We start from the raw sequence: 23,917 nt of genomic DNA on the forward strand, positions 1-23,917 counted from the left end.
TTGCACAAGCGTGCGTGTGTGGGGGTCGAAATTTGTTCACTCTTAGGTAACTTGGTAGCAGTGGTAGTTAACTAGTAACTAACTATCAGTAGCTTCCATTGAGCTTCAGTGCGGTCCCGGACGTCGTCACGGCTCCTGTCTCGGCTCGGGATTTATCGGCCATCATTATGCTTTGCTTTACTTTGCTTTGTTTGTCGTTTCGCCTAGAAGGTGCCTTTGATAAGAGTCTAGGCTGGCCAATAGCCAGCTTAGGGGACACGCTACGACAGCCTTTGTTTGTTGCTTGTCATTCCTCAGTCTTGTCCAGGTGAAAGCAAGCCTACGAGGATCTAGACTCCGTGTTACGAACATTGGCAGTTGCCCAATGCCATTGTGAATCACAGCTGCACGACTTTTAAAGTTGCCACGAGTCCTCGCCGGCTTCATTGTAGTGACAGATAGTCAAGTATTGTTGTCCATTCATGTGGCATCACAATGCCAGCTCTAGCTGCATGGCAGAAGGCCATCAAAGAGGAATCGTATCATTTGGCGTTTACAGTTCTTACGCCTCATGCAGGGCTTGACATGTCCCGTTCACCTGTCTTGCCATATTTGCAGGATGTGCACACATACATACATATGTACATACCTGCACAGCTCGGAAATACCGGTGAGAAAGGGGTTCAGAAGGCCTCAGAAGGTATTTTCGCCTTTGTACAATGTTACTGGCTTCTCATTTAAATTGAATGAAGGATAGGGTTTAGGACTAATATGCAGCATGATCGTAGCCCGTACGAACAGTATTTTGGACTGGCCTCTTTCATGGATGAATTCATTCAGGATCTAATCTCATGTTTCCCATTCTAAAATCCATTGTCTAAACCGTGCTCTGTAAATTTCCCGAAGAACGTTTGAGAATTCATTGATAAAAACACACTCATTCCGCACTTCTTTTAGTGCCTGAACAATCTTGTCTGTTTGTAACCGTAACCCTAAGGTCGATACTACAACATCCAGACTTCAACATCTCTCAAGTCACACGCTACATCATAATTTTGCTTTCCTAATGAACGAGATCTCTCTCGAATTTATAGCTCTAAGCATTGACCAACACACTATTCATATTAATTGGATATCCTTGCCCACCATCTCTGGGCGAGAAACCTCCCACTCGTCTCGCAGGCTAGCGAAGGCCAAATCTGAGACTACAAGACTCTGGCCCAGGCCCCATACCAGAGTGATAGCATAGAAGAAGTTGGCATTGCCACTGCCTGCATAAATCCACAAGTGGTAGAAGACCGGCCCAAGAAATGTGGCATACATGATCACCGCAGCAGTGACAAATGAGTACCGCATCAGAGGGAAGATGTGGCGGAACATGGGGACCAAAGACAGGAAAAGGCTAGTATCGGCCACTGAGGAGTATGGCTTGAAAATGGAAAACACTCCAAGCAACAATGTGATTACCATCAGAGGCTGTGACCGCATGCGAATGCTCAGGCCAGGCACATAAGATGACAGGTGTAGCCAGAAGACGGCCAAGAAAAAGCTTCGGAACGGATCAAACATTTCAATGAAGAAATACCACCAAAGCCCAACATTTGGGGTCAAATCGGACAGGGTCAACTGCATGCCGTAGGTGCTACCCAGGAAGTCCCACGAGCAGTCGCTGACAAGATACGAAATCCCCAGTAGAAAAGCGCCGACCACAACAAAGGCCGAGGCTCCAGTTGCTGTAAACTTGGCGACTGATTGGACATGACGAGATGCAAGCTGACGGTCGTAGGAGAGTATGAGTAGAGGCGGCACCAACAGGATAGGGTACATGGACAGGTACGAGCCAAAAGTAAGCGCAATCATGGCAGATATCGGGGCGCCTTCAATGGCTTTAGCAACAGCGTGAAGGATAGCACATGTCGTGAACAGGCCAGTCGAGCGTCCGAGACAGGTTGCGATGGTGAACGGGTTGAACAAGTAGCTAAGTAGTCATTAGCTGTCGTCCTTATGACTAGGGAGTTGTCATAAGCCATAACTCACAAGGTCGAGATCAGAGTACCGGACCACCGACGGTTTCTCCGAGGTGATGTGAAGAGCTTCGAGGAGCCAGCCTCACCGGAGTCGGCAATCCTCTGTAAGGCATCGGCACTGAGTAGGTCGGTGACGATAAAGACAAGGTGGGTGAAGATTGGCCATGATTGGCTATCGGGGAGAAGTCCAAAGAGAGGCAGCAGCAAAGGCGCCTGGTGGAAGACGCCACCGTCGTATGGAGAGACATTGTGATTGTAGAGAAAGAGGCCTTCTTGTACTGCACGCCGAGATGAAGGTATTAGCATCTAACAAGGCCCACGGAGAAGGGGGTGACGGACGGTCCGGGGTTTGAGCCGGGCGCGGGACGGACGGAGACTATGCGCTTACATCTCTTGAAGCTTGTAACAGGTGTAGAAATCTCCACTCGGCTAGTAAGCAGACGAGGCAGCGTCGGGAAAAGAAAAAATAGAAATAGGCGCACCGCAGCCGCAGCAGCATAAACAGTTGCCCGCTGGGGTTTCGACGACATCTTCGCGTGGCCCATCTTCAATCCATTGTATTTGTTCGAGGTGGCTTGTTGTTATTGACTGCTGATATTGCCGAGATTAGCACAATGCAGCTCGGGATCGGAATACGCTCGTTTTATGAGGACCTTTGGACCGGATCGTGATACAGACTAAGCTAAAGGGTGTCAAGAAAGTCGCGATCAAGGCGAAGCTTGTGGGCGGGCACATGGAGTGAGCTCCCGTTGCCTAGGGAGGCGAAGGTGTCCACTCTTGGGTTTGGGCGACTACCTGCCAATAGGGTTTGAAGAGTAGATTCAGTGCTCTCCAGCGGGTCCTGCTCTGTAAGAGCAGATTTACAGTGGGTTGATTGGTAGCGCATTTTGGAATTGGCCAGCCAAAAAAGAAGGCACTGATAAGAGCCGTGCTAGTCCAGATTTGGGTTTATCAGTGGGCGGTCAAAAATGGCAGAATCGTCCAGAGAAAAAAAGTTCAACTTTTTTTAAAGATCGAGAATTTGAACGACAAGCCTGGAAAATAGGACCCCACAGGCATAATATCACCAACAACACCTCTTTTCTCGGCCATCGCCTTTCTGTTTTCTTTCTTTTTTGGTTCCGCACAACCACCACTGTCATAATGCCTCCTCGTATCAAGAAGAAGGGCAAGGCCGGCGCAGCCAAAAACTACATCACCCGCAACCAGGCGCTGAAGAAGTTGCAGCTGTCTTTGGCTGACTTCCGCAAGCTTTGCATCTGGAAGGGCATCTTCCCCCGTGAGCCGCGCAACAGAAAAAAGGCCAACAAGTCTTCTACCTACTCGACCACCTTCTACTACGCCAAGGACATCCAGTACCTTTTGCATGAGCCGCTAATCCAAAAGTTCCGCGACCTCAAGGCGCTAGAGAAGAAGATCTCCAAAGCCCTGGGCCGTGGCGATGTTGGTGATGCGAAGCGCCTGGACGACAACGCTTCCCGCCCTGAATCTACCGGCAAGGCGCGCTTCACTCTGGATCATGTCATCCGCGAGAGATACCCGACCTTCAACGACGCTCTGCGCGATCTAGACGACTGCCTGTCTATGCTGTTTCTCTTTGCCAATCTTCCGTCGACCGATAGCGTTCCCGCCAAGGTCATTGCTCGTTGCGAGCGCCTGTGCCTTGAGTTCCAGCACTACTGCATTACCTCGCACAGCCTGCGCAAGTCGTTCTTGTCCATCAAGGGCATCTACTACCAGGCCAACATTAATGGCGAAGACATCTTGTGGCTGGTTCCTTACAAGTTCAACCAGCGCGTGACCGCCGACGTCGATTACCGCATTATGGGCACCTTTGTCGAGTTCTACATTACTCTCTTGACCTTTGTCAACTTCCGTCTATACACCAAGCAGGGTCTGCGCTACCCTCCCAAGTTTGACCAAAGCAAGGACAACCAGTCCGCTGAACTGGGCGCCTTCACGCTTGAGGGCCGTGGCGTTGTTGAGGAGAACCCTACCAAGCAGATTGCTGAGACTGTTGCTGAGCACAAGGTTGACCCCAAGACCCAAGCTGCTGTTAACAGTGTTGTCAAGGCCCTCAAGTCCTCGGCTGATAGCGAGGAGGCCTCTGCCCCTGCCACCGCCGAGGCTACCGAGAACTCCGACTCGATCGACAAGTTTGAGCCTGTTGTTGCTGGCGGTGATATTCTGCCCCAGCCTTCGTACAGCAGCAATGATCCTTCGACTCTGTTTTCCAACATGACCTTCTACCTGTCCCGTGAGACACCCCGTCAACCAATCGAATTCATCTTGCGTGCCTTTGGCTGCAAGCGGATAGGCTGGGACTCTGTTCTAGGCGATGGTGCTTTCACAACCAACGAACACGACCCTGCCATTACCCACCAGATTGTCGACCGACCCCCCATACAGGTGCAGGCTGAAGAAGATGCTGACATGGAGGACGTGGAGGACAACCAGACTTCCTTGAAGCTCGGCGCCAACGGCCGTGTCCCTGGCCGTGTGTACGTCCAGCCCCAGTGGATTTGGGACTGCATCAATGACGAGGAGCTCAAGGCGCCCGGTCTGTATGCCCCTGGAACTCAGCTGCCTCCTCACTTGAGTCCCTTTGTCAAGCCCGAGGCCGGTCGTTACGACCCCACCATCCCTCTGGCTGACCAGGAGCCCGAGGCCGAGGCCTTGGAGAGCGATGACGAGGAGGAGGTTGAGGCTGATGAGGATGCTATGGATGAGGGCGAGACCACCTTCAACGACTTCTCCGCCGATGAAGAAGAGGAAGAAGAGGAAGAGGGAGAGGCCGAGGCCGAGGCCGAGGCCGACGATGAGCGCCAAGCAGAGATTGAGGCCGAACTGCGCGGCGAGAATGTCCGCGCCAAGACCAAGACTGCAGCGACGCCCAAGGAAAAGGCTCGCCAGCAGGCACGCAAAGACATTGCTCGCAAGGCCAAAGACGACGCAGAGGAGAAGGAGCGCGCCATGGGCATGATGAGCAAGAAGAAGCGCAAGCTTTACGAGCAGATGGTCTACACCAACACCAAGAAGAGCACCGAAGACCAGAAGCTGCGGTCGAAGCGGAGAAAGATGGAAAAGGAGCAGCAGAAGAAGAAGGCCAAGGCGTAAATGTAGGACGCAAGTTTTGCTGGTGCAAAGGGGTTTCTATTCACATTGACATTGTTGTTGTAATTGTTGCTGTCAGTTTGATTGCTTTAGGGTTACGCAAAAAGTGCACTTTTATATATTTTGGGTCTTGTTAAATGGAGTTATGGACGTCTCATGAACTTGTCTTTTGGTTTGCGTGTTTCTTGCTGTGTCGCAATGTCGTCGCTTGAGGTCTGTAGTTGTCTGGCGTGTGAAAATATTCAGCTTAGTCAGCACTCACCGAGATCTCGGTGAGTCTTCACCGGCGCAAAAGTAAGCCGAGACTATCGCGATGATGCCGATTCTCATCAGTCCCGACACCTGCCACATCTAAAGCATGTTTTTATAGTCATGGAGAATGTTCTCGAAAACGGAGTGAGGAGCTCACCACCACTGAGATCGTCGCCTCCAATCGACGACGGAATTGCGATTCCCTCGCGGCCGAACCGCTGGACCGGCTCGGCCTCAACCTGGAGAGGACTCACCGCAGAGGAGCGCAATCTTGTCGAATCACTAGATCAACAGCGGGACCTGGATCTTGGAGTGCAGTTATTCAACATCCACGTCTTGAAACGCAATGGTCTTAGGGCGCGAAAAAGGCTTCAGAAAGCGCAAAGGGCTGAAGGAGTCGCTGTGCAGAACTTTTCGGTAAGTCTGTCTTCGAGTTGGTGTTGGCTGCTACACGGCGAAGACTACTAATAAATTGGCTCTACCAGGACTCGGATGATGTGGCGAATGCTGGAGACACATATGTCCCGCCTCAGCGCTGGACGGCTTGGCCCGTGAGGAAAGAGCTTCTTCCTCGCGATGATTTCATGGGAGCCAGCCGCGGATCCACGGAAGATGACAGGTTTACATTCCGGCATTCCAGTGCCAGCCATCCCCGCCAGGTTATCAAGGAAGAGCTCACGGCTACAGTGCTGCGGCTAGCGAAGGAGAGGTTCCTAAAACGCATGGAAGCAGCCGAAAAGATACGTGCTAGCATCGAAGAGCCGGACATGTCGGAAGTAGCTAATGATGGCGACGACGAGACATCTGACGATGATGATGAGAGCGAATCAAGCAGCAGCGATGAGTCTGAGAGCGATAGTGCCCAAAGTGACGGTGAGGTCAAGGATGAGGAGTACAATGAAAATACTCAGTATGAAGCCGTTGTCTCGGCCGACGACGATCTGTCCGAGAAGATTCTTCAGCCATCGATTCAGCACATCATGGCCAAGGTCGACGACATGCTGCGTGTGCTACACAATAGCCGTATGACGACCATTTCTTACATGCACGATGGATCCAGTTCAGACTCTGAGGAAAACAACGCCAGCGGAAAGGAGGACTCTAAACCCCCTCCGGCCACAAGCTCGGATACATCAAATCAGCCTAGCAAGGCCAAGGATGAAACATCCGCCGTCGAATCCGAACGTCGGTCTCCAAAACCACTACCTATTGACCCACGCCTGTTATCTGAACCTCTATTCCCATTCCCTTCAGCCCAGGCCACGGCCAGTTCTCAGCCAACAGCTGCAACAGGAGCTCCAACACAGATACCAGCTAAAAAAGCTACCACTGCAGCTTACACTGCTTCTCAGCGTTCTCAGCATCGGGGAGACTGGCTGGGCCGCTGGAATCTGCGGAACTGGCAAGATATTCTCTTTGCCGCTTCACACGCTGGCTTCCCGCATGCTGTTTTAGCACGTACTGCACAGCGCTGTGTAGATCTCTTTGACGAATCAATCACCCTGACCTCGATGCCTGAGACGGCCCCCCAGGGCTTAGCATCGGCGCATACCGAAACGCACATTGTGCCACGCCCCGACGCCACCCGCTACCAACCTGTTGATCCGGTGATAGCAGCCCTTAATACCGGCAACGACGCAGACACCGAAGGGAACCCCAGAGTCCTAGAAGTACAGCGCCTCCGCGCCCAGTTTGCCCACGGCTCACGCCCCGGTTCCGCCTCGCTAAGACTCATGTATTGCTCTGTTGCAACGTGCCAGAGAGCGACTCGCGGCTTCGACCGGTACAGTAATCTGCAGCGACACGTGGTCAAGGTGCATAACATGACGCCGCCGCCGCCGCCGTCTGCATCACGGTCGCGGTCACGATCGCGGTCGCGGTCCAAGGAGACGCCATCTAGGCGCATGCGAAGAGCCGGCACGCCAGGAGTCTCTCTGCCTGGGTCTGGCGTTGAAGATGTCACAACAGACACAGAGAACGAAGACGCCTATGGCATGAATATGGAGGAAGACAGCGAGGATGAAATGGACGGTGTAGTGCATGTGGATGGTTTCCTGAAGCCGTTCCGGCTGAAGAGAGGGTGGCGAGGCGGTGACATCCAGGAACGCAGACAACCTAGAAGCCCGAAAAAGAGGAGGGTCGATATAGTCTCGGAAGATTCAATAGGTACACTCTGTTGATCCAACACGTTTATTCACAGATCAACGGAACAATCACTCGGTAATTCAGAACATGTCGGTCCAGGTTGGCAATGGTGGACAGGTCATTAAGAATGCTTCTCATTCAAAGAAAGGGAGGGGGGTATCAACAGTATATGCAAGAGGACCAAAGAAAGAGAAGGGAAACATGGTGAAGAAGAGGTAACAAGGCAGCGAGAAACTAAACGAGAACGAAATGGAGATATAGAGACAAGAGACAAAACAAGCCGGAGAATGAGCCCAATGCCCCCCCTTCGAAACGCAACCCAAGAAATTCCATGCAGAATAGAAAACGCCCTCCGCCCGTGTCGCCCGTGTCTGCCACATGAATGACCAGACAAACAAAAAAACAGACGAGAAAACACGAAAAGAAAAATAGACAACCCATGGCTCAAAGAGTCTATTCCATGAGTCTATGCCAAACTCCCCCAATACCGCCCAGACTACCGCAGGGCTCAATCGCCGAGGGCGAATGAGTATTGGTTGACTACTTCACTAAGGCAACCGCGAGCCTTTTCGTCTCGACAGGCTCTGAGCCAGCCCCGGCGGCGGCAGCTGGTTCTCCCTGCCCTCGAGGAGGTTGGCCTTTTTGGCCGTCAGTCTGCGGGTGTTTTTGCGGAAGCGTGTCGCCGGGTTACCGCCGTCGTCGTCGCTGTCGGGCGCCAGCGGGATCGTCGTGGTGATAGTGTGCTCGAAAATCACACTGCTAGTGTTGGGGTTTACCTCCCGTAGGCCAAGGCCAGACGCAGGAGCGGCAGACTCGAATGCTCTAGGTGAGGGCGAGACTGGCGGATCAGCGTCGGTGAAAACAGCATCGCCCTCTTTGTCTAGCTCGTCCGTAGCCACGCTCTCTTCAGCCTTGGACAGTAGACTTGAAAGTGGTGCAGTCCGGGGTAGAGAGGTCGGGAAGGTGTACTGGACTCTCTTTGGCGTGCTCCCGGTAGCAGTGTACTCGCGAATTTGACGACTTGAGATATCCGTCCGTAGGTCGGCCAGGGGCTGGCATATATTGCCCTGGATAGGGTCCAGCTGAGAAATGGCGTCCGCGGCGTCCACTGCAACCGTCTCTTCCAGGCCGTTGATCCGTTCAAAGGTGGTGGAGAAATGCGAGGATATCGCCTCGAAGGATTTGCCAACAGTCATCGCCAGCTGGTCGGTTGCCGCAAGGCTTGATTGGTGGTGTCGACTGTTCTCTGCCTTGACACGAGCGACAATGTCATCCAGCGCATCCATTTGAGTGCTGAGATCGGCGACTTGCTCCTCTACGACACGCACTGTTTCGGCGTGGACGCTCTTGGCTACTTTTTGGATGTCCTGGCTTTGGGATTTGGCGGTCTAATGGAGTGGTTAGTCAATATCATCAACAAACAGGGGCATTGCAGAGATTGTCTTACCGTCCAACCATCCTCTAACTTGGTGCTGAAGATGTTGCTCGACTGCTTCATCGTGTCCACAAACTTGACTTGTCTCTGCTCAAGCATGTCCATTGATTGGCTGTAGCCCGCTGTCTCGCTCTGCAGCAGTGACGTGGATTGCGCAATGCCGCTTTGGATACCTGTGGATTGCGCCGCTAGTCTCTCTTCGCGAGTAGCAGCATCACTGTCGATAAGGGATGTGATCTGTGAAAGGAGCTTCTGCCGGTCGACCGTAGCTTGGCGGCGTTCTTTTTCGATAGCCTGCTGGACCTGTGTGGACAACAATGCATTTTGCTGGACAACTAGGCTGGTGGAAGCAGCCAGTTGCTGTCGGAGGCCGTCAGCCTCTGCCTTTTGAGCCGCCATGTGCTGCATGATTTGCTCAAACAATGACTTGAAGTCAGTTCCAAGGCTGGTATATGAGGATTGGAGCTGGCTATGGAACTTTGCCATTTCACCAACAACATCGGCAGCAATACGCTCAGCAGACTTGGATATCTCCTGCAAGCTTTCACCGACCTGTTGCTTGACAGCATCGCGAACCTCTCTAATCTCTTCTAGATTCCCATCCAACGCGGCCTTGGAGGCTTCACTTTGCCGCAGCAGGTCTTCCTTGGACTCGGTGAACATGTTAAGCTGAATATCGAGAAAACTTTGCGTCTCCGAGAGCTTATCAAGCTCTTCAGATACAAACCCTTGCATGCGACTAGACATTCTGTTCAAGCTCTCTTCTTGTTGGTCACGAAACTCTTGGACCCGCCGTTCAACAAGTCTAGTCACATCAACGACTTCACTTTGCGCAGTCCCCCAAGCATCCCGGTTGATAGCTTGCAGCTCGGATTTGCGCCGGTTTTTCGCATGTAAGCCGTCTACATCATCCACCGTGCGCTGGATGGTCGAGATCAGCGCATCGCCCATTTCAGCAAGTTTTGATTCGGTGTCTGCGTGGGCCTTGCGCATTTCGGTCTCCTCAAGCAGTGTCTTGCGCGTCTCAGAAAGGACAATCTCGGTGTGCTCAAGGACACCCTTGGTTTCTGACAGGATGTGCGATGTCGATTCGTGGTCCTTTTTGAGGCCGCTGAATGTCGTTGTCAAATTCCACAGCTCCTGCGCCTTATTCCGCAGATTTGTCTCAAGGGTTTCGATCTTGGCTGACTGTTCGCCCATGACGATTCGCCGTGACTCGCTAGTCGCCGTCATTTCTTCGAAACTTTCGTTGGTTAGGTACACGCCGTTGCGCTGGCGGGTGGCGATGAGCTCGGCCTTGAGGCGCTCGATCTCGTTTGCGAATTCTTGTAAGAGGGCTTTTCGGTTGATTTTGGCATTGAGCTGGGGCTTATTACGGATGTTTTTTGCGCGGAATGCGTAGTCGAGTGTCGATATTGTTTCTTCGAGATTGACCTTTGCTGGCGATATTGTGGCGATGATACATGTCTTTGTCCGTCCACCAAGCGAGTCTTGTAAGAGGCGCGTAAGTTTCGACTCGCGATAGGGAATGTGTTGGCCGCGATCTACCAGCGCATTAATGACACGGCCCAATGTCAACAGACTCTTGTTGATGAGACCAGCCTCGGCGGCTCTCTTGTTCTCGGCGCCGGAGCGTTGAATATTCTCACTACCTGCAAGATCGACGAGATTTAGCTTGCCAGCGCTGATGAAGTCTTCTGATCCGTCTTGAGCTACTCGTTTTATACACGAAGTGATGGTAAAGACTGTGTGGCTTCGACTACTGAGATCGTTGCATTTAGTCGCGGCAACCTGGCGCTTCATGCTACCGTCCTGAAGCAGCTTTATGCCTTGCTCCGCATCACGAATGAATCTTTCTTCAACACCCTGGACTACCGTAGTAGGGTGGCCACGCCTGGAGTTGTCTTCGTAGATTTTGAGCTTGACCGAATCGTCCGATGTCACAAGGTCGCGCAGTTCTTCGTTGTACAGTTCGATAAAGGAGCATTTGATGCAATGTTCGGTGTTTTCGAGTTCGAGCTGTTGGAAGAGAGACTGTAGAACACGAGGAATTATACCGGCGTTATCGGATAGGAGGCCAAGCGTTTCGGTCATATCACCCGACATGGTGTAAGTCTTTCCCGTGCCCGTCTGGCCGTAGGCAAAAATCGTGCAGTTATAGCCGGCAAGCATCTACACAAATGTTAGCACACACAATATCCCCTAGTTCCAAGAGCAAAAGGGGGAAAGCCTACTTCGTCTAATATTGGCTTGACCACCTCGTCAAACACCATTGTTTGGTCAGAGGCAGGAGAAAAGACACGGTCAAAGGCGTAGGTCTTGTTGCTGACGGCGTTGGGGCCCATGGAGAGCTCGACGGTTTTCCCCTTGACGCCGTCCGTCATGACAACGACATTGCTGTTCTCTTTGATTTCACGATCATTGCGGCCACGGCAACGGACCACGACATTGATATTTGTCTCTTCTCCCTGAATGGTCGCCACATCGGTTTCAAAGTCGCGCTCTTTGCGCTTTGAGCCACCCGTCGTCATGGTCGTTGCAGTAGACATGACAGACTCGGCGGGCGACGTGGCGCGGCTGGAGCGGTCGAGTCGCGATGCTTGCGCGGCTCCGGGTATACGAGCCGAAGAGACTCTTTTCGTCAGACGGCGTCCCGGAGCTGGGATGCCGGAGCCGGCGCGGGAGCTGGGCGGCCCCATGGCCGTCCGCCTCGCGGGCTCCGCGCGTGATGTGGTATTGGGCGCCAGGATCGCGGTAGGCCTTGCGGCTCGTCACAGTGAAAGAAAGCCTGGGCGTTGGACAAGGATGGGCAAGGCGAGAGGACGAGGAAACCGGCAGCAGGTTGGCCGGCGGGTGGGATCGGATTAAAAGGCAACGAGTGACGATGGTGAAACAAAAGCAATATGGCTGAAGGAAGGGAAGGGAAGCGTGTTGGCAGGCCGCGGCGCGTAGCAGCAGCGATGGCGGAAATATCGAGATGGTGATGCCGGAGTCTGGAGTCGCAGCCAGTAATGAACGGCCGCTAATGCAGATCGAGTCGCCGGGAATTCGGAGTCGCCAAGAAGAATCAGTCTTGCGCCAGGGCAGAACAAAAGACCATTAAGCTTGATATTATTATCATGACAAAACAACCCTAAATTTGGCATGAGAAAAAACGCGGCCCCAAACCTCGTCGTCAAAGAAAGGACCCACTTCTCTGTGTTGACCAGGCAACGCGCTTTGCACGCAGGGTAGTTGCCGCTATTGCTGCACCCCGCGATCCCACTGCTTATCTGCATTATCATAGCTATACAGCTTAGTCAGCGGTCCATATGACGTCTGTCGTTTCGGCCAGGAGTCTCCGACGGCTGTGATCGCAGTGTCATCGCCTCAAGCCTCGTCGTTCTACTCCATCTCACTCCGACAGCCACTAGACAACTCGCTTCATAGATCTGCCGGCTTATCTGCTTTGATTCGGCGTTTCCCAAACGCTACACACCTAAACAACCAGTCGTTCCGAGCCATCATCACCCCCGAACGACTACACTTCCTTTGTTTTCCGCTTTTACTGCTGTGAAAATGCCACTCTTTTCGGCGCAGCTGTTCCCTCACCGAGGCCTAGGGTTTTTAAGTAAGTTTCTATGTCTCTCATGCGAACCATCCTCAGGTACAAGCTAACACATCCACTCGTCGTCAGCTCTCGGTGCTTCCCTCCATGACACCATCACTCGTCTCAAAGCCGAACCGCAGTGCTTCCCGAAACTAGACCTAGTATACTCGCGTGAGAACCCTGTTCTTGAGCCTGTGACTGTCAACCTTCCAGCAAATGGCATCCGGCTGCGCTTTGACGGCGCTGAACAACGTCTGCGTCTCATCGAGGTGCTGGACTTCACCAAAAGTCACATAACATACAACAACATCGACTTAGTCAAGCCGCCAGCCACACACGATAATTCCTCTTTGGCACTAGATCCATCTGGCGGCCCTTCTTTCCGACATATTTACAACAAGTTCCTTGGTCCTACATACGCGGGCGAGTTCATCCCCGGGCAGGATAACGACCAGCAAGGCGTCTACGTTTTATCATATCCCGGAGTCGCCTTTACTTTCCAACTACCCCAGTCGGTGTATTCTCCCACCAAGGATGTTGTTGCGCTCTTATCAGCTCCGCCCAGTCAGACTGCCCAGTCCATGGCCATCTTCAACGGCAGCTCGTGGTCCGCCTCACGCGAAGTCATCTGGACCGAGATTCTGCCTAGCATGAAGGCCAGCACCCATCTCCCGCGGAGCAAGGAAGTAGTGCCTGACGAGGTATCACTTGTGCAAATACATGGCGGCGGAAAATTGCAGCTCTTCAAGAAATGGACAAACATCTCCTCGTGGATCATACTAGGCGAGACCTCGCCCCAAGAGCTCATTGCTGAACTTGGCCCGCCCAACGCCATCTACCGCAAAAACGACCAGCGCATGACAATTCACAAGCAAAGAACTGCGAGCCACAGTCGCACTCGCGGCGAAAGCGAAGACGACGTACATTCTAGCCGCAAGACACACGCAGACCCAACTTCAATGATGGCCGATCCTGAAAGCACCTTTGACGAGCTGGGAAGCGATGATGTGGCTGCAGGTATTATTCCAGGTGAATGTTTCTTCAACTACTTTTATCTTGGGTTTGACGTTCTAGTCTCAAACCCAGAAGCGCCCTCCCCCCCTCCGCCACCTAATGATAAAACCCTTCCAGTACTGGACAAGCCACATAAGTCAACTTCATCGGACCGCCTTGTTGCCACCAAGGTAGTGCTCCATGGAAACATCCCCGGGTCATACGAATTCAACCGCCATCGTCGCTGCCGGTGGGAGATTGCCTACCTAACGCCCACGGCCAACCGGTACCCCAACTCAGAAACACCCTTCACCGCCACCAAGGCCCAGCTGATGGAGCGGTGGGTAGCGGCACTCCCACCAGGCGAGGTTCCCAAGTGGAAGAATGGTATGGTCCTGAACCGGGGCTGGGGCGATAGCCCCGGCAGCAGCTGCGAATTCCTCGGCGGCTGGGAGGAAAATGCTGGTGTCCCGGGGATGCTTCCCGAGAGAGATGATGGGACAAATGACTCGACTACTACGCTCTATGGGCTCCCAGGGCTGGTCTTTGAGGTTTTACGCAACGACTATGTCAATGCTGTGACGGTATTTTAGTGAATCTGTATTTCCACTGATTGTAGGAAAGCATAGGTGTGGTCATGAACTAGATCAACCTAAATGACGTATAATTATATATTCTAAACGAGCTTTAGAGGCTTCATATGTTCTCCAAGTCTATAATAATGATAACTTTTTTTGCTTTTATTGCAAGTAGTTTTGCAGCATGTAATCTGCATTTACAAGTCTATCGCTACATCTTCAACTACTCCAGACTTTTGGGCGAAGGAATTGTAGCTTGCAGCTTGACTACCGCCCATGGCAACACCCAGCATTGTTCCCAGCTCTCCAAACTGACTCAGTCTTGACTTGCTAGGCGCGTTCCAGAGATACATTTGCCGGCCTAGCGGATACAGCGAGCGGAGATAAAAGTACAGCGACCCAAGGACGCCCACGGCCACGGCAGAGCTTGCAATGAGCTTCGACGGCCACCTCGGCCGTCCATTGGCCGACGCGACAAGCATGCGGTCCTTCCACTCCTGGAGATACAAGTCGCTAATCTCGGGAATCTCTTGGATCAGCTGGTGGCAGACACTAGCGGCAATGGCGGTCCTGGTGCGCGGGCGGGTAGACACGTGGATGCGACTGGCTGTCGACTTGTTGAGCATGTCGACGTGGTTTATGAACTCGATCAGCTTCGGGTACTCGGACATGACGAGCTTGCGTATCCACGACTGCGGCACGTCGGGCTTGACGAGCAAAGCAATGTAGGCGTATGCGAGGCAGCCCTCGGGTGATATGTGGCCGTCGGCCATAAACAGCTTGCTTTCTCCGGAGATGATTGCCAAGGCCTCTTTGGCAAAACTATAAAGCTTGATGCCGGCCTGTTGCTCTGGCGTCATTTCCCCCAGAACCGACTTTTTCTCCATGCCAGGGAGTCTCCAGTCAAAGGATGTGAGCAGAGATAGTCCTTTGTCCTTGGGCTTGCTGTGTCTATCGTCCATGTCAACGTCCAGATTGTCAAAGCCCTCTCGTTCGGCTCTTTGGATGGCGCCCCGGCGAATGTTGGGAGGCATGGTCCATGTCAATGGCCACGGCAAAATTTCACTGTATGCTGGACGTGTTACATCTGACCAGTTGGATGCAGACACATACAGAGAGAGATCAATAAGGACAGCGGCCTTTGAAGACAGCCAAGTGGTGAACGCTACAGCCTCTGGATTTTGCTGAACTGCGTGTGCAGATTGCGCCATGGCTGTTGATGAGAGGTAGCGTGCGATAGCCCTGTAGCCACATATCCAGGATGCATCATGGTAAAGAGCAGGGAGAGCATCTAACACATGGCCAAGAGGGAGGTTCCGTCAGCGAATTTTTCCTTGTAGCAAAGCAGATGCATAGTCTTCAGTACGGATGAGCAAGTTCACGGCAGTGGCACGGGTGACATACTTGCAGGACAGACAGACGGGTCGCTACTAGCCACAATCTGCCACTTTTTCCACCCTTCTCTCGAAACGGTCTGCATGACCAGCGTCACGGCAGCCAAGCACTCGGCGTCTATCGAAGCCAGGCCAAAGGCCGGGCCCCAGATATGAAGAACAAACTCGCTGTCGGGCATGTTTGACGTTGTGCCGGAGAGTTTGTGGTGCTGCAGCTGAGCCAAGACACACACGAGGGCTGGATCTCTAGAGGCACCTCTTTCAGGGGGACTGAACTTGGAGTTGACGCAGAAGCAAATATTCCAGGAATGCGCTGGCCAAGGACCGGGTGCCAGTATGTACCGCCAGTCACGACTGTGTCTCTAATGGGGGTCTATCCAGTTGGGCCAAGAATGCTTCAGCAGGGTTTGGGCTCTGCTGGCTGGTGATTCACCTGTTTTAGGGCTTATCACCACTGTCACGAGTCAGTCTTTGAGTCAGTACAGGATTGGGAATGGTTTCTAAAGGCATATTGTTAGTATGAGGGCTCTATGATAAAAGGTTTAAGACATGGACATATGAGTGTTGACGGGTTTGACAAGTGCGCCGATGGTAAATACACTCAGATAAATGGGAAACGTAGACAAATCTTACCTTCAGTAAGCCGTTCTGGGAAAAGCGAAAAAAAAAAAAAAGAGAGAGAGAGGTTCAGAGCAGAGTTGCATCAGACTCGGAGCCGGTCCGGCATGGCGTCTGGGGCGCCTGCAGCAAACCCGTGGGTGAAGCAAATGCAGTTGGAAATTGCATCACGTGCTGATAAGAAGGGGATGGTGATGTTTTAACCCTAGCTCTTTTCAGACCCTAATATATCGCAGTATTGTAGGTAGTCACTTATAACGTAAAGTCCTCCTTTGAACATGGGCACTACAGTGAATGCTTACGTGTGTTCGCTTAAGGCAACCCTGCGAACTCCCGGCGTTTATACGGCGTCGTGAATGTCTCGAGCAGTTTATGTTAGGCGAGATGGAAGTCTTGTACAGCCACTCACTTGCAGCATTAAGCAGCAGGCAAGCCTCATGTATTTGGCCTCAGGCAAGCGTCGAGACTAAGGCTGGGGCGCCAGCAACTTGGCATGTTTTTTTTGGGTTTATTTATTAGTTGCAAAGACTTTTGAGTCCCGTGTTTGAATTGGGGTCGGTGTGAGTGTGGTTAGGAGAGAGAGGTGTGAAAAGATGCGCATTTGCTGTGTGATTGCATAGTGCCAGAGGCAGCCCAGAGACAAGCAGGCGAGACTGGCGGTGAAATGAGCAAGGAGCACAAGCATGGAATGGCATGGCATATATACATGAAGTTGTAGGAAGCAAAAAGGAAAAGCCAGAAGCCCAGACCAGCACGGGGTATCAGATGAAAGGCATAACAAACAAAGGCCGGGCGCAACAAAGACAAAGATCCCTGGAGCAAGAAGAAAAGAAATAGGTATTTTGATAGGTTCGAAATGGAAGGCCGTTCACGCAGCAGAAAGGGTGATCTGAACGAGGGCGAGATGAAAGCGAGAGAGAGGAAAGGGGAAAGGGGAGAGATGTCGTCTCGGGCATGGACTCGGGCTGGTTTGGCACGGCTTGAGCTGAGGACTCGAAACTAGAAGCCAGAAGGACAGCATTCGCGAGAAGAGAGATCAAGGATCGACGGGGCAGATGATGCTGAGGGGCGGCGATCAAGCAGGTACACGACGGGGCGGCGAGTTCTGATTTGAAGAGCGAGGGTCGGGCCAGGGATTACTTTGATATAAAGGCAAGATATTATGTTCACAAGAATTCAGACAAGTTCAGGAGAGAAGATTAGGCCAAATAGGAGCTCAGATGAGCGTCTCTTTTGATTATAAAAAAAGAAAAAAAAAAAAGGAAGAGCAAATTGCGTGGTGCAATCACTATCAAGAAAAACAAAAACAAATAATCAACAAGTAACTCCAATAGTATTATCCCGGCCGTGCTACCATGCGGCGAGATGTATTCCAAAAATTCCCAAACATCGTAAAAGCAAGACTGTACATGCAGTTTTTCCGACTCTATGAGACCCCAAAAGACACAAACAATAGAGGCGGAAAATAAAAGAAAAAGAAAAAAAGGACAGAGGGAATTGCGTTCCCGTGTCATGCAGAGATGCCAAAGAGAACAGAGAAAACAAGAAAAAAACGTAGACACAAACGCCAGGAGTCTCTCTCTAATGATACAGACAGACAGGCGGCGTTAGACCGGCCTGAAGAGGATTGGTTGATTGGGTTGCAAAAGAGAGTGAGAAGTAGTTGGTTGCTGAGAGGACGGTGTTTTTTTTTCCACGCAAGAAATGAACAGAGGTATCAAGAAAAAAACAAAGGAGACTCGTTTCCACAAGAACAAGAGCGCATCGCGGAATGAAGACAAGAAAACGGCCCTTTGTGCTGATCTAGGCACTCCGGCGAGGCGAAGTGGTTGTCCAAGGATGGAACAGGCGGCGGCGGCGGCGGTGGAAGCAGCCAACAAGAGGGCGTTGAGGCGAGCAAGAGGAATTAAAGTGGTAGTATGGGGCCCGGGGAGAAGACGGAGGTCGATTCTCGGCGGGCTGTCCCCACGACGGGACGAAGAGGAAGCAAGAAGAGAAGATGGTCGTAGTCATGGAGCGGAGAGCCGAGCGCCGGCGCGAGACCTGGGCTCGAGACTTAGGCGCGGATGGGCAGAGGAGGCAGAGGACGGCTCGGGGGAGGGCCAGGGCAGGGAGGAAGCTGCGAGGGGCGCTGCTCCAGAGAGGCGGCGGCAGAGAAGGCGGAGGACTGCATTTTGGAAGTGGTGATTGTAGTGGATGTTGTTGAGGTTGGATGTGAGAGATGGAGGTGAAAGACGGTGAGTATCTGAGAGTCAAAGTGTGAATGTATGTATGAGTGGATATGAACAAAGATAGTGAGCAAGCTAATGATGAAGATGTAGCTGTGGACGGTGATGATGAACAATGCAGGCCAGAGTCGGACGTTGGAGGAGGGAGCAGCCAGGCATTTATAAGTCGGGATGGATGTGACAACGAAATAAGAACAACGAACTCTGCGAGGTGAAGTGATAAATTTAGCGGCGAGTTTATTGATTTAATCAGCAGAAAGGAAAACAGACGAACGAAAAAGAAAAGAAGAAGGAAAAAAGAAGAAAAAAGAAATAAAAAAAAAACTCGATCAAGTTGGTAAATTGGTCACTGTAAATACCCTTGATTTAAGCGATTCTTGCGTCACCAAAAAAGAAAAGGAAAAAAGGTACTCCATTTAACTATTTTTTTTTTCATTTTGCCACGCTTAATTCTCCCATTTTATCGTGCTCTTGTGTCGCTTTCATTGACGACAGGGATTGTCCCACAAAGAAGAAAGCAAGACGAGAAAAAGGGCCCCAAGTGCTGGCATGTATCCACCGCAGCTGCGGTACTTGCACGGCCTGCGCTCTGATGCCAGCGGCGGAAGTACCCTGGACTCTGGGGGTACTTTTACCCAAAAGTGGCCGCTTGCAAAGTCGCCGCGCAGCTCGCTTTCGAGGCGGCGACAGCCACCACGGGCTCTTTGGAGAATCCAGGCAACAAAGGTACATACAGACGGACATACAGATGGAAAGATACTTTGTGCCAGCCTCTCCAGAGAAGCCGGCGAATGGGCTGGCCGCGTAGTCTTCTTTGTCCGTCTTCACGCAACACAGCCTCGTTTCTTTGACAAAGGGCAAAGGCAAAGGGGCCTGGCGTTCTATGTATGGAGACCGGCATCTGGCATTCTTATTCTTGTTTCTTGGGAACCCGAGAAAAAAAAAAAAAAAAAAAAAAAAAGACCAACAATCAACAATTAACAGCCCTTCGCATGAGATTAGTGATAATGTCGGAGCCTGACAAAGGAACATACACTAGTCACAGGTGCGGAAATGGCCTTTGAGAAAAAAAGGCACATATCCTATAGAAGCTAGTGTAGTGTACATAGTTAACTCACACATACATATTTATGCAGCAAACCGTCACAGAGCTGAGGAAGGACGACAGAGGCCTCAAAGCTAGAGAAATATCACCCAACAGAGACAAGTCGATCTGATCTGTCTATAGCAGTACATCTATCTATACGTCCATCTATACAGCCATCCATACATGGCAGAACCTGTGCCTGGACCAGGACCTGGGCCCGTTTGTACACACATACACCCCAGCACTCACAGGGGCCAGGCCAACAAGCTTTTACTGCAGGTATGCCCTGTTTTTTCCACTTGGTGGCCCAACAATCATGGCCTACATGTGCTATACTGTCCTGTATTCCCGGTGTCTTCCTGGCCCACCAGGCGCTATCGGCGTGCCCTAGGCCCCGCTGGCGCAGGGCAGAGCTAGACGGCCAGGGGCCTGCACTCATAACAATAGGTGCAAATACAAAGACAAATACAAATGCACATGCAGCCAGCCATAGCGCTCTCCTTCACCTGGCCCCCCCTTTACTTCAATATTACTTAGCGTCTGGACATGCGCATTCCGCCTGCGTATTCCGCCATTTGGAGCCATGGATTGAAACCAGCTAGCACGACAAGCCACGCCATGATCCAGAGACCAGAGCAGGGCAGGGCCAAGCTAGCTAGCTAAAGCCGAAGAGCGATTCTTGTCCTAGTAGTTAGCTAGTTAGTTACAACTAACTAACATGTTCTGCTAGGCTGTAGTTATAGGCGAGAGCGCGAGCCTGTCGTCCCCGTGGCCTTGCCTAGCCTGGTCAGAGCCCAGAGGCTCCAGGCCTTTTAGGGCGTTGAGCTGGCTTGGCCCAGCTTGGCCGCCACCACCACCAGGAACCAGGAGCACTCGATATGTGGTGGTTAGTTGATTGGACTCCTACTACTGCTGCCACGATTGTGTCTGTCGAGATCGAGGTCGAGTCTCATTAGCCCTGTCTCTATGGTCAGGTCTCTGTCTCTCTCTCTTCCTCCGCTCTCCCCCCCATGTCTAGAGTAGCCACAAGCACAACCCTAGAGGCACATCACCCTTTCTTCAAGTTTGATCAGACACGTAAAACCATGGCCGCAACAAGCCAAGCCGTAGTAAGCATCTAACATGGCAATGTATTTGCATCATCGACAACACACATACACACACATGAGTAAACGCAGGGCGGCGTTGCATCTATCCTCCTCGCCATTGCTTGCTCGCTCGCTCCTCAGGGCACAGCATCTCCTGTTCAAGCCATGACTATCACCGACTGCCAATCAATCAATCACCCACTCGTCATCTGCGACAGGTCGCAGCCAATCCAAGAAAGGCACAAGTCAGCCAGACCCAGTCCACGTGCCCACACACTCACTACATCCATACATGCAACACTCTAGCGCTGGCCCGTCCCATCGTACTTCGGAGTTTTTTTTATTTTATTTTCATGTGTGTGTGTGCTTGTGCTGCTGTTCACGGGCTCGACCCCTCCTCTCGCTGCTGTGTATTTTTAGAGCACAAGTACGGTTTGGCACAGCAACAAGTTGGCACACACTACCACACCTTGTGTATATTTATTTGCAGGGCCAAGAGATCCCTATCCCTCTCCCCCCTCTCTCCCACCTCCCGCATCTCTCTCCTTGTGCCCCTTTCCGGCCACAGAACAGCCAGACAAGCCCTGGGTCCAGCCAGTTGCGACTTGGGCTTTGTTGAGCAACTTGGACTCGACAACCCGCCTGTAGTAGGAAATAGCAATTCTGATGTGCCAGTTTCGTTGCTGTTTTGGGAAAGCCTCGCGTAACGATTCCGCGTGTTTGTCAATCTGCCCACCTGCCTGTCTGCCTTTCTCCCTCTGCGCCCCCCAGCAGCCCGTGTCAGCAAATGCATCTATACACACACACATTAATACATGTAAGTCGTATACTGATACTGCCACACACTACCTGCCAGTCTTGTTACAACTCCTCCGTTGGTTCTTTTGTGCCCTCGGCCTTTGTCACAAGACATCGGGATTGGAGTTACGAAAGTTCTAAAAGTAGGAAAACGACAGATGCTTTTTCCTGGTTCTGTGTCTGCATCCCCATCTTTCTGGTGATGTATATGTGTGTGTGTATGATGTGGTTTCTTGTCTTGTTGTGTCTCAGTCTATTCTTCTATACAAACATATCCTCCAAATAGCCCATTTCTCCGTCTCCCCCCTTTGTCTTACAGCGACATGATATGACAAAAGGCCATTCTTCGAGGACGATACGACCACATGTTCTACCCAGTCCCTGAGAGTGAGCCCTGGCTGCTGGGATCTCTGGCTGGGACCTCTGGCCGGGAGAAATTGGACGAAATATTGGCATATCTTTACCCTGCAACCAATCCATGAGCCTGTCATGCTATAAGATGGCCGTTTGGGGGAATTATTATCTTGCAGGAGAGACGTTGATGGATATGGAAGCACAGGTATGAATGCACTTTTCTAGCAATTAACTAGTTATAGGCCACTCTACTCCACATGCATTGATGATGGTTAATGATTGCTGACTTGTATCTATGTGGGAACACAAGTGCAGGTACACTCTGTATGGTGAGCACATACAAACTGTACATTCACACATGCCCCACACATTGTGCATATCATACATGCTGTATGTCCTAATCTTACTGCTAATAACTGAAGCCTTGTGGGTCCTTTGACGCTATTCTACTTTCTTCCATCGGCCTTCCATAGGGCTTCTAGCGTGCTTCTGTCACATTCCTGTCTTCCCCGTGCCTTAATTTCACCAGGACAGGACGGACCTCGCTCGTTTTTGTCCTTGACAAATTTCACTTGTGTTTTAGGTTTGCACAAGCCGCGCCTGTGAATTTTTGGCCCTCTTCCTCTTGCTCTCTTTTTTTGGGCTTTCCTTCTATTGTTATTCTTGGGAGAGCCAGACTTTCACAGAAACATAAAGGAGGTGTATCCATGGTTTCAAGTGCCATCTTGTGCTTCTTGAGACACCAATCTCTGTTATGTATGGATGTATGCACAAGTAGTTAATTGCAATGCAGCTGGCAAAAACAAATCACCTGACCCTGTATGGCCTGGCGGCCTGGTCTCGCCTCGGCTGTTCTCCTGTCTTCCAGTGCTATTATTGCTCTTCTTATTGCCGTAGGTCTTTCTGTGTTCTTAGCCCTCAGATATGCGACTATCCAGGGTCTTTTAGATCCAGGTAGCGGGTCCAGTACGCAAGTGTATACACATCCAACGATATTCTCTTTTTGTCTTTTTTTTCCCTATTTTTTTCTCAAAGGAATACTCCTCCGGCGGCTTCCAACTTCATCCAGTCTTTCCGGCACCAAAAGTCAAAAGGACACAATGACGACAGCCCCAAGAAAGAAATCAAAAGGGGGGCTTGTGCTTTGGAACTAGCCAGAAATTTCTTCGTTTCGGTGACGACGGACTCAAAAAGCAAAGTCACCGGCAGTGTATATGTGCTATAGGTCCCACAACCCTATCTTATTTCCATACCCTACCCCGGTTCTTCCATTCATTATTTGGCGTCGTAAGGAGAGAGAGATAGAACGTCCTATTCATTTTTTTCATCTTAATCTAACCACTGGAAGGACCGCCGGAGATTCAAAGGTGGCTAATGGAAATCCCGAGCCACCCATGCTTCACATCGTCTATTCTTGTTTCCCTACTGCTGCAGGGCCGTCCCTTGACAAGAAAAAAAATAAACAAGTCCATATTAGCCTCTCCCATGACACTGGTAATCTGCGAGGTTGGCATATGAGTGTGAAGAAAGTAGCAATAACTAGTGTCCTGGTATACAGGCACACACATACATGTCCAAGTATACGTGTACGAACACTACTACCTCCTGATATCTTTGGCACTGCTTGTGGCTTTCCTTATGCCGAGCCATCAGCTTTCAGGGTTGCTTTCTCCGTGCAATGCCGTGCCGTGTCTTCACACAACCTATACGAATATACAATTAGTTAACTATTTGTACACACTGTCACGTATCGTATCTCACATCATGTCAAGTCATATTTGTATACGCCGTGGCCATCCCGCGCAAACCTGCTGCACGGCTGCCGTGATGAAGATATTCTTGGGCTTCTAAGCTCGCTCTGACACGGGTGCTTGTTTGGGCTGTATACACAACCGAGAATATATAACTTCTCAGCTGACAATGAATGGCATGGCTGAATAATGCGTGTTCGTCTGTAGTTTCCATGTCTTGGAATATCCTCACCTCGCCCCGTTGCTAAACTTCAGGGGCTGTATTTTTTAACCATTTTTCTATTGCCGTTTTGTTGGTGCATATAAACAAGGTGCTCTTGTGGTGTGACTCCGGTCGACTGTGCCTCTTCTGACTCTAGCTCGGTACTACGACTACTAACCACCATTTGCATAGTCAATACTTGTGTGGACAAGTATCGACTTCCCTTCCCTCCCCCCCACTAATCTACCTTCGATACCAAGCCCCAGCGCAAGGATAACACAAAAG

General features: G+C 51.3%; 6 protein-coding genes across 6 annotated transcripts; 3 read left to right on the forward strand and 3 right to left on the reverse strand.

The window, feature by feature from the left end:
- Positions 1-1,098: 1,098 nt before the first annotated feature.
- On the reverse strand, positions 1,099-2,551 carry BROUX77_001916 (uncharacterized protein; the record flags this gene model as incomplete). The annotated part of the gene is made up of 3 exons (XM_073746398.1): positions 1,099-1,957; positions 2,017-2,284; positions 2,395-2,551. 3 exons carry the CDS (start codon positions 2,549-2,551, stop codon positions 1,099-1,101), a joined length of 1,284 nt encoding a protein of 427 aa, XP_073606998.1.
- Positions 2,552-3,149: 598 nt separating this feature from the next.
- Positions 3,150-5,123, forward strand: BROUX77_001917 (uncharacterized protein; the record flags this gene model as incomplete). Its single annotated transcript, XM_073746399.1, has 1 exon — positions 3,150-5,123. The coding sequence occupies one exon, from the start codon at positions 3,150-3,152 to the stop codon at positions 5,121-5,123; it is 1,974 nt and encodes a 657-aa protein (XP_073606999.1).
- A 369-nt stretch (positions 5,124-5,492) lies between these two features.
- BROUX77_001918 (uncharacterized protein) lies at positions 5,493-7,552 on the forward strand (the record flags this gene model as incomplete). The annotated part of the gene is made up of 2 exons (XM_073746400.1): positions 5,493-5,789; positions 5,858-7,552. The coding sequence occupies 2 exons, from the start codon at positions 5,493-5,495 to the stop codon at positions 7,550-7,552; spliced, it is 1,992 nt and encodes a 663-aa protein (XP_073607000.1).
- A 513-nt stretch (positions 7,553-8,065) lies between these two features.
- On the reverse strand, positions 8,066-11,651 carry BROUX77_001919 (uncharacterized protein; the record flags this gene model as incomplete). Its single annotated transcript, XM_073746402.1, has 3 exons — positions 8,066-8,905; positions 8,965-11,124; positions 11,187-11,651. The coding sequence occupies 3 exons, from the start codon at positions 11,649-11,651 to the stop codon at positions 8,066-8,068; spliced, it is 3,465 nt and encodes a 1,154-aa protein (XP_073607001.1).
- An 859-nt stretch (positions 11,652-12,510) lies between these two features.
- BROUX77_001920 (uncharacterized protein) lies at positions 12,511-14,127 on the forward strand (the record flags this gene model as incomplete). Its single annotated transcript, XM_073746403.1, has 2 exons — positions 12,511-12,562; positions 12,629-14,127. The coding sequence occupies 2 exons, from the start codon at positions 12,511-12,513 to the stop codon at positions 14,125-14,127; spliced, it is 1,551 nt and encodes a 516-aa protein (XP_073607002.1).
- Positions 14,128-14,309: 182 nt separating this feature from the next.
- On the reverse strand, positions 14,310-15,685 carry BROUX77_001921 (uncharacterized protein; the record flags this gene model as incomplete). Its single annotated transcript, XM_073746404.1, has 2 exons — positions 14,310-15,403; positions 15,517-15,685. 2 exons carry the CDS (start codon positions 15,683-15,685, stop codon positions 14,310-14,312), a joined length of 1,263 nt encoding a protein of 420 aa, XP_073607003.1.
- Between the last annotated feature and the right edge of the window lie 8,232 nt (positions 15,686-23,917).

Source organism: Berkeleyomyces rouxiae (genome assembly GCF_048999995.1).
Source record: "Berkeleyomyces rouxiae strain 22BRR77 chromosome Unknown BrBRR77_ptg000002l, whole genome shotgun sequence".
NCBI classification, from domain to species: domain Eukaryota; kingdom Fungi; phylum Ascomycota; class Sordariomycetes; order Microascales; family Ceratocystidaceae; genus Berkeleyomyces; species Berkeleyomyces rouxiae.